The sequence below is a fragment of the Furipterus horrens genome, unplaced genomic scaffold, assembly GCF_987537825.1.
Source record: "Furipterus horrens unplaced genomic scaffold, mFurHor1.1.pri manual_scaffold_3, whole genome shotgun sequence".
Lineage (NCBI taxonomy): Eukaryota > Metazoa > Chordata > Mammalia > Chiroptera > Furipteridae > Furipterus > Furipterus horrens.
The window spans coordinates 171,404,046-171,414,234 of NW_028327173.1; the positions used below are offsets into that span (position 1 = coordinate 171,404,046).

A 10,189-nucleotide genomic window follows, 5' to 3' on the forward strand; every position below is an offset into this window, starting at 1 on the left:
TCTGAGCCTCTTAAAGTTAAGAATGGATGGTGGGTGAGAGGCTACTATTAATACACTAAAAGGAGATATTTAAATATGGAAAGTCAGCACATTCTAAAAGGTTGAAAATGTGGCGATGGACGGGTACTGTTGATAATACTGTAATTTTTTAAGAAATGCGGACTGGTCCTGACGAGTTATATAAAGATAGCGCTTCAACACTCAAAAGAAGGGCTTCAGAGCAAACCCAAGCTAGAAAAAGCACCGCACTCACACGGGCAGATTCCAAAGGAAACAGTTGTCTCCCACGTGTCTTTCAGGAAACGCACAGAGCACGAGGAATAAAGGAAGCCGAGGAAGGGTAGGGGGAAAGGTAAAAACAGCAGATGGGGCTTTCCTCATAGACCGAGGGGGAGCGAAGGCTGGGGCGGTATGTAGGGAACTCGGGAGGCATGTAGCGGGCAACGAGGTTTGAGAAAAGACCTGGAAGCAGCTTGTGGGAGGCGCTGGTCATGGGAGCAGGCTACCCACGGGCCCCACCCTGTGCAGCTCCCCAGTGTTTTTGCTCCTCTAGTTCGAGTAGGGGTATTGGGGAAGAGAAATACGGAGCGGGGAGGAGACAGCTAAAGTAACGACAGATGGGTGGAGGTCGGAGTCCGAGTTTCGTGGGTTTTCGGGAGTGCCGCACCTGCAAGCCCTCCGAGCCACCGTAGCCCCGCCCCTCTACGCGTGGCGCCCGTGACGCTCGGCGCGCGGGCCTCTCCTTACAGAGGTCGCTCTGGTCCGAACGGTCGGCCTGTTCTGCGCGTGCGTGATCGGGAGGGGAAGTGAGGCGGTTTCCTCGGCGCCTTTTCCGGCGGCGGCGGCGGCGGCAGAACTGGGAGGAGGAGGTGGTGGTCGGGAGCCCGCGCTCGGGGCGGCGGCTAGAGGTAACCACCCGGTCCGATCTGGAAAGGCGAGCCACCTCGTTCGCCGCTCCCCTCTGGAGCTCCGGCAGTAACTCTCTTTTCCCCCTCTGTGTCTCTGCAGGCAGCGCACTGAGTTCCCGCGAGGATCAATGACCTGACGAGCCGCCGGAGCCTCGCTGCCTCTCAGGTGGCTTGGGTCGGTGGAGAGCCTGGTGCTCGCGGACCGGCGGGCGGACCGGCGGGTCGTAGTTTCCCGCGGCATTGAGAGGAGAAGGCGGAGGAGCGGGAACCGCAGCGGCACTCGCGCGGCGCCTGCGGGGGGAAGGGCAGTTCCGGGCCGGGCCGCGCCTCAGCAGGGCGGCGGCTCCCAGCGCAGACTCAGGGCCGCGGCGACTGGAGGAACCAAGTTGTGCGGTCGGTGATGCCCGAGTGAGCGGCGGGCCCTGCCCTCTGCCCCGAGGAGGCAACTCCCACGCAGGCCGCACGGGCGCCCTCGCGGCTGGGAGGCTTCGTTTCGGTTTCGCGGCGGCGGCAGCGGCGTGCTTGGCTGAGGGGACCCGGGACACCTGAATGCCCCCGGCCCCGGCTCCTCCGACGCGATGGGGAAGGTGCTATCGAAGATCTTCGGGAACAAGGAAATGCGGATCCTCATGTTGGGCCTGGACGCGGCCGGCAAGACAACTATCCTGTACAAGTTGAAGCTGGGCCAGTCGGTGACCACCATCCCCACTGTGGGTTTCAACGTGGAGACGGTGACTTACAAAAATGTCAAGTTCAACGTGTGGGATGTGGGCGGCCAGGACAAGATCCGGCCGCTCTGGCGGCATTACTACACCGGGACTCAAGGTCTGATCTTCGTTGTGGACTGCGCCGACCGCGACCGCATAGACGAGGCCCGCCAGGAGCTGCACCGCATTATCAATGACCGGGAGATGAGGGACGCCATAATCCTCATCTTCGCCAACAAGCAGGACCTGCCTGATGCCATGAAACCCCACGAGATCCAGGAGAAACTGGGCCTGACCCGGATTCGGGACAGGAACTGGTATGTGCAGCCCTCCTGTGCCACCTCAGGGGACGGACTCTATGAGGGGCTTACATGGTTAACCTCTAACTACAAATCCTAATGAGCATTCTCCACCCCTCCCCCGGAAGGAGAGAAATCAAAAACCCATTCATAGGATTATCGCCACCATCACCTCTTTCAATGGCCACTCTCTTTTGAATTTGAACTCCGGAGTTAAACTGTTCTACAGTTTGGGAGGGTTAGAGGTTTTCCTTTTTGTTTGTTTTTCTTTCTTTTCTTTTCTTTTCTTTTTTGCTTTGCGTTAGGACGCTCTGATCTGACATTTGACATGAACACGAAGTGCTAGATGCTTTTGTTAATTTCCAGCAGATGGGATGGGGAAAATAGCAGTTCTTGGTAAAGTTCTTTATAATAATGGTATGATTTTTTTATTTCAAGAGAATCTTTTTTTTTCCCCAATGTATGCCTTTTTTTCCTTTTTGCCCAGTTTCCTTATCACTTGCTGTAGATGGCTTATTTTGCATTCATGCAGACTGTGTTGCAAGTCTGTTTCATCTAGTAAACTGAAAATTATTGCTTAATCAAACTGCCGTTTGTCTTTTATATTTAAGGCCTTTTCCCTCTCCCTTATGAGTTCTAAGTTTAACTTAGTAATTTCAATTGTGACCTTTTATATCTAAGACCAGTCTAGTAAACTTAGCCCACAGTGGCAAATAATGAGTAATATCATTGTAATATGTTCCAGTTGCACATCAGTATGTTAAAAAGGTAATATAAGAAGTTCAAGTTCTTTGAAATGCCAGCTATTAAGTTCTGAAACATACATCATGCATGAGTAGGGATAAATCTCAAGTTCCCCATTACATAGCTAACTTAACACCGCATAAAAATATGAAATTGTAACCTGTCAAGAACAGATTTTTTTCACTGCAAAGTTCACAACTTTGCTGTTTTGCCTTTTTTTACTTTAAAAAGACTTTCCAAAAAACGGAGCAATAATGGTATATCTGCACACAGTTAAAATACTTGTAGATATTTTAAGTGATTTTTGGGCAAAACTGGAATATATACTTTTACCATGTTTCAAACGTCTAAGATCAATAGTTTTAAAACTAGTAGGATGTTTACTTTGTTCATTAATAAAGCATTTAACAATTCAAATTGTATGCACCTTTTACCTAGTTGGAAAAATATACATTCCTGTTTTTACATTACAGCAACTGATTGAAGTTGAAAGTTTTTTATGGATGAGTGATCCACACCTCCATTAATAAGAACACTGGAAAAGATGTTTTATAAAAAAGATGTTTAATACTGTTCGATTGTAGAATTAACTCATCCAAATAGTAAGTCAGATATCCTGTTGGTTCAATAATATACTCTCCTTTAAGGAAGGTAATGTAATGAATGAGTGACGTGTAGGCACAAGGAATGACAGTTAAAGGGGAAGTAGGATGAAGAGAAAGAACCTACAGATGACAATGAATGTAAACTTATTTTTCTTCAAGGGTAAACAGTGTGCTCACTTGGTGATATCCAGATCCTAACAACATTACTCGTTTAACTGGTTACGACTAGTAACTAGATTATTGAGACCACTATGATAATACTCTGAACCAAATACTAATGCCTGATACAGAATTGTGAAGCAGCACCTGGTTCTTATATAGCCTTAAGGATTAATTTTAGAGATCCTCAAGGAATTAAACTTAGGGAATTTCAGAAATGTAGACTGCAAAGGCAGTATACAGGAAAAGATGTGGGTTTTATGAGGGTATCTGAAAACTAAAATTGAACGGGATATCATGGTATATAGTTGGACACTATTCGTCCTTCGTGCTTTGGCCATATTGTGTAATGGAGCTTTTACCAAAGATGTATGAGAAGCAAAGGCTATAAAAAGTTAACTATTCAAAGTAAAACTTGACATTTTACTTAAAGCAGATGAGCGAAGGTGCTGTGCTGCAGACTCCTGATGGTATGGAGGAACTTTTGAATTAAAACTGCAACAAAAGTGTAAAATTCTTAGTTTCACTTTAGTAGAAGTATCTCTAGAAACGAAGCTGGCAGACACATCTAAGAACATTTTAGTTGCTTTTAAGATTCCCAAAGCTCCACCATAAATTTAATTCTTAGTGTTTCAAATTACTACATTAAGGTACATACATCGGTAATACAAATATCAATGCTATAATAACATCCGGAAACAAGAGAAGCACAAAGGTATAAATGCCTAAACTGGAGGAAACTTGAAACCATGTTAATTCTAAATGTAGTATTTCTAACTTATGGGAGTTAGATTGATAGGCAGCCATTTTTTGTGTCTTAAAATAACTGGGGGCATAGCTAAAATTTTATACATCAAGTGATTGCTGTTGAATGTTGCAGGTGAGATGGGGTTATTTTTAGTTTATTTGAAATGTTTAATAATTGAAGGGGCTGGGGGGGGCGAACATTGGAAATTTGGAAAATCCTAAACCTTTTGGTAAGAAATTGTAATTTTCACTTACATTTTTTAAAGGATATAAAAGACTGATGATATAGTTAAGTTGAACCATAACTATTGCTGATCATGGGGCAGGAAATTATAGCCTGCAGAAAAAGTTATAATTAAGAACTTAAAAAACGAGATCCTCAAATTTTTGTTTAATTGCATCAATTTCTGTATTTATGTGAATTTATAAACTGCAGTACGTTTTGAATGAGGTTACTCTTGTCTAATATAAGAAAATGGGTCTGTAGACTGCCCCAAACTGAAAAGTACAGTACCTGAAATTGTGTTCTTAATGGTTGTAGTGTTGGTAAAGCACTAATATGCAGAAAATAAAGGAATTACACAGTGCAGTTTCTCACGTTATGTTGCTCCTTTGAACTAGGTTATGTGGGACATGTGGTGTGTTGGGCTATGTTATTCTCCAGGGACATAATGGGAGTCACCTAACTTTAAGAACAAAAAGAATTTGGTTCTTGTAATGCTAGCTCTATACAGAGCTTTTGCCCTGGTTTACTTCCACCAAACTTACCTGATTTTATGATAATTTAGGACACAAAAACAGTTGAAAACTTCTATAAAACAAAGTTCTACAGAGGTTTTTATTCTCGTTTTTTTTCAAAATCACAATCTTAGCATATTTAGGAGTACAGAATTGTGTCTATAAAGAATTGGCCTGACAAGTCATCATAACCCTTAACAACTGACTTCGATTTTAAAGTTGGGCTTTGTTGCTTCTCTGATCAGAAAGGTAAAATTGTAGCCATTTAGAAAGAAAATATTTGAAGAATAACTTCGATAAAAGGGTTTTTAAAACAGTTCCTTTGCTGTAAGCATTCCCTTTTGTATCAGCACTTATTGTAGTTTGATTTTAGAATGTCTTACTGTGATCTCTAGTGTGATTTAAATCCTCACATTAATGTTATTTACATATTTAGTCTTGTGATTTACTAATGGCTATTAAGTATCAATTTTTCAGTGATAGTAGAAAGTATTTTGCTCTCTAGTAGGTTATGTTTTAATATAGGTTTAGAAATATAGTAACCATAATCTGAATGGTGGTGGTGCTTACTAAATTCCTCAATACTTTGCAAAGTGTATATCAGAGTGATGGTAAGGCAAATCTTGTCTCTTTTTGTAGGTAAAAATTATAAAACCACATATAGCAATTAAAAATAACTTAAGCCTGACTAATCGCCGAGAATAGTGTATGTGGAGTATAACATTCAATAGAAACAGCTTTTTTTACTTAGTTTATTTTGAATGGTAAAGACAAAGTATGAAAGATTACAATATTAGGAAGTTTATTAAAAGGGTATATTGGGAGATGGAGCCATGGATGAGGCAAAGTAACTTTTCCCTGCTTTGCTTAACTTTAAAGTTGCCAGACTGGATTAGTGAGTTGAATGGGCAGGGAATACAGACCAATGAGATCAAAGAGCAGAACAGGTCTGTGGAGAGGTTTAGGAATGACAATTGAAATTTGTTATTAAATAAGTTAAAGTAATGGTGAACTTCCAGAGAATTAAAATATAAGAGAATACCTCATATTGTGGGACAGTAAGAAAATGCTTTTATTTTGAACCTTTTTTCCCTTTAAAATGTCTTATGGCTAGAAACAATTTTAAAATGAAAGTATTTCTCAGTCTTGTCCTTGAAGACCTTTTCACTTGTTAAATTATTTCATTAGGATACTATATATTTCCTCCATAGTATTCGTTTTATAAGTGTGAGGGTAAATTTATTAAGGCTACTATTGATATACTTGTTCTAGGGACAGGAGGCACATCAGTGAAAAAATAATCTCCCTTCATAGACCTTATCTTGGTGGTGGTGGGAAGGGATGGGGGTGGGGAGGCAAAGATCAGATGATAAAAATGTTAGGTGATATACTGTGTATTATGTACTATGTTCTATATATACATGTAGGGACAGGCAGGAAGGTGTTCAGAGAAGGCCTCATTGAGAAGGTGGCACTTGAACAAATATCGGAAGGGAGAAAATAATACAGAGGAAATGACATAGTGACAAGAAGATAATATACGATGGCCAAGGGCAGGTAGTTCTTTAATTTTTTTTGAAACTTTAAGAAATCTTAATTCATTGTCATTTGGGACTTTTTTTGTATTTTTCCTGTTACCATTTATTCCTCTTACAACCCCTCCCCACTCCCCATGATCACCACACTGTTGTCCACGTCCATGAGTCCTTTTTCCTTTTTGCTCAATCCCTTCACTCCCCTTACCCTCCCCGCATAGCTGTCAAAAACCAAATGCTAATATGCAACAGAGGCAGTATTTAGCCTGAAAAGCCTAAAATATTTATTATCTGGCCCTTTATGAAAAACATTTGTTTACCCCAGATCTAAAGTCCAATTTTTAAAAAATACTAATATATGGGAAATTAACAGTTCAAAGTAAAAGGCTATTGTTAAGTGAATGAGTCTAATGAAAACTTTAGGATACAGTGGCACATATAATTTACTACATTTGAACATTTAGGGATTCTTGAGACTTATTGAGTAGTCTAACTGGGATTTTCTTTTTCCCTAAATAAGTTTAAATGTGTGAAATTCGTAGTTTTTCAGTTTCAATTTTAACATTCTAAAATATTTTAATTCATTTTATTAAAAATATTTTTCTTTCATGGTAGTTTTGCTGGTCTTTGTGTATAAGTTAAGTGTTCTCTGCTAAAGTGCTTCCAGATAACCTATATTACTTTAGAAAGGTTCAGATATCACTAAACTGTGGCTTTTATTCAGTTAGTATTACTGTAAATCAAGTCCTGAGTCCAGTATTTTATATTATGAAACGTCGTAAAAGGAAATATTTTATCGACTTGGAAGCTAATATGTTGCATGATATTTGGTTTCTTCTGGTATTATTCCTATAACCAGTATAAATTGGGAAAAATAATTTACTTCACACATGAATTGTTTCTTCCCTAGAGTTGTATTCTGCTTACATAGTACGGTGTGGGAATCTATAATTCTTAAAAGAGAAACTAAACAAAGTAATTTAGCAGGAGTTATGGAAGTATGTTTTATAGAGGACATTTACAAATGGGCTTTAAAAAATAAAAACACTTGTGGTTCACAGGAAGACCTATGTGAATCTAGTTATTCATGACTATAAAAGCTGCTTCCCATTACACCTTACTAAATGTACTGGCCTAAGAAGGTCAGATCATATGAGGGGAAAAAACAAGTTTGTTATGGGAATTATAAAAGCAGGGATTTGGATCTTTGAAGTTTATCCTAATGTGGCAAATCAAAATGCTTTCTCTGTCTTTTTATTTCTAAAAGTTAGTTTTTGTGAATAAGTCCTAGGTTGGGTCTAGACCTAAAGAGATCAAATTAGGAAACATTTTAAGGATAATAGCATATTTTTATCATTTGCCATATGCCAGTTATTTTTCTAATAACTGGATTATTCTCGTAATCCTCACAATTTTGGGAAAAGGGCTTCCATTTTATAGTTGAGAAAACTGAGCCTCAGAGAGATATATGTTAATAAGCAGCAGAGTCAGACTTTGAACTCAGGTAGTTTGTACTATACCAAAATGTGATTGCGGTGAACCACAGGTTAATAATGTACTCTGTGTGTGTGTGTGTGTGTGTGTGTGTGTGTGTGTGTGTTTGCTTAGAAAAATCTTACTTTCAATAACATCTCATAGTTTTCTTATTTGATCATTAACAGGTTTTGAGTCGTATCATTTGAGTTACCTGTACAATGGATAAGATGGCTTTAGAGTCTACTTGAGAAAATTTTTTTCTGTAAAAATCACGTGACTGCTTTATAGATTGTGAATTTTACAGCTCATTGTGAAAAACGGGAAAAGTTTTCACTGATCTGGTTATTTGCATGCTTATTTTTATATATGCTCCTTTTGATGTAAAAAAAGTTTTGCATGAAATGGCTGAACAGAAAAGTTTTAGAAAATTTTGAGTGCACAGTTTATATTGCATCTCTACCTGATAAGGCATAACTACAGACATTTTAGTATTGTTTAATAAGTGAATTTCTTGCTTTTCAGATCCCACTACAATTTATTTTTATAAGTGAGGTTTACTAAGAACATTATATCCCCCCGTCAGCAAGAACCTAGAATCTAGGGTAGGCTAGAGTGCTCTAATCATGTACTTGGGAGTTTAAGCTGGGACTTATAAGTAAAAGTTGATAATATTGGTACAATGCGAAAGTGCCTTACTTAAAAATCCTATTTGTAAGTAATTTCTATATGAAGTAGAAACTTAAGGCTAGATAAGGCATATGCTTGAAATGGGTAATCAAGTACCCTTTCAAATACTAGACAGAGAAGGGAGATATGTTGTGGGCTGAAGTGGGCTAGAGAAGGCCAGTGAGAATTGAGTTGGACCCACAAAGTCAGAGGAATTACAGTATTAATGTTTATTGCATGGTTGTGATGTGCTAGGCACTGTTCTAAGTGCATTACATCCATTATCTCATTTAAAATGTATGAGCAAAGGCATAAGGGTAGTAATCTATATATATTTGGGAGATAAAGAATTGATTTATCATACCAGGGTTACCTGATTTAGCAAATAAATATACCCAGTTAAATTTCAATTTCACATAAACAGTATTTTGAATACAATATATTCCAAGTAGTACACTAAAATTACATACTAAGAATTGTTGTTTATCTGAAATTCAGATTTAAAATACAAGGTGGCCTATATCTTATCTGCAATCTTATGTCTGACTCGAGTGGTGGGAGGGAAGGTAAGGTTCAAAATGGAAGTTGAAAATGAGATTTTTAGAAGGCGTAAAGAGCTAGACCAAGTAGTTTGGTTATTGTTTTGTATGTAATGGAAGCCACTGAAAATTTAAAATGTTTATGTAGCTGGAGAGAGCCGCAATGTTTAGGAATATTAATCTAGTAGTTTTGTATAGAATTGTGGGTATCAGGGACATGGACAGACATTGAAAGAAAGAATCCCTTTCAAGAGACTCTTAATAATTTAGCTGAGAAAATGAGGACCAAGGATAGCATAGAAAAAGTGAGAAACAAGTGAAATAAAATTTATTGGTAGACGTTACTTGTAGAAGGAGAAAGAATTGAAGATTTTGATCCATTATTTTTTATTTTTTAAGATTTTATTTGTTTCTACAGATAGGGGAAGGGAGGGAGAAAGAGAGAGAGGAAAACACCAATGTGTGGTTACCTCACACACCCCCAACTGGGTCCTGGCCTGCAACCCAGGCATGTGCCCTGACTGGGAATTGAATTAGCAACCCTTCAATTTGCAGGCCAGTGCTCAATCCACTGAGCCACACCAGCCAGGGCTGATCCTTTATTCTTATGTAAAAGATTATAGCATCACTGATAGAAAGAAACCAGGATACACAGCAGATTTGAATAGACATTTTGGTAATTGGGTAAAGTATTTCATTTGCAATCTTGAAAAGAGGGATATTCTCTTCTATAACTATTCTGTCCTAGAGCAGTGCTGTCCACATATGTAATTTTAATTATTTTAGTAGTCACATTTTAAAAAGTAAAAAGAAACAGGTCAAATCAATTTAGTAATGTTTTACTTAACCCAATATATCAAATATTTTAACGTCACCAGTATAAAATAATTATTGAGATACTTTACATTCTGGAAGGAGAGGGGAGGGGAAACTAGTTGCGTTAGGGCAGGGAAGCTAATGCTCTCACTTTAGAATGGCAATTTCAGAGTGGAGAAACTAATCACTTTAGGGTGGCAATTTCAGGGTGGGGAAGCTAAGACTATAAAACCAGGTTCCTTTGTCTATT

At 39.1% G+C, this 10,189-nt stretch overlaps 1 protein-coding gene across 1 annotated transcript; it reads left to right on the forward strand.

Annotated features, from left to right (window-relative positions):
* The first annotated feature begins 760 nt into the window (after positions 1 to 760).
* ARF6 (ARF GTPase 6) lies at positions 761 to 4,756 on the forward strand. The gene is made up of 2 exons (XM_090270842.1): positions 761 to 908; positions 1,009 to 4,756. The coding sequence occupies exon 2, from the start codon at positions 1,487 to 1,489 to the stop codon at positions 2,012 to 2,014; it is 528 nt and encodes a 175-aa protein (XP_090126968.1). The 5' UTR covers positions 761 to 908; positions 1,009 to 1,486; the 3' UTR covers positions 2,015 to 4,756.
* The last annotated feature ends 5,433 nt before the right edge of the window (positions 4,757 to 10,189 follow it).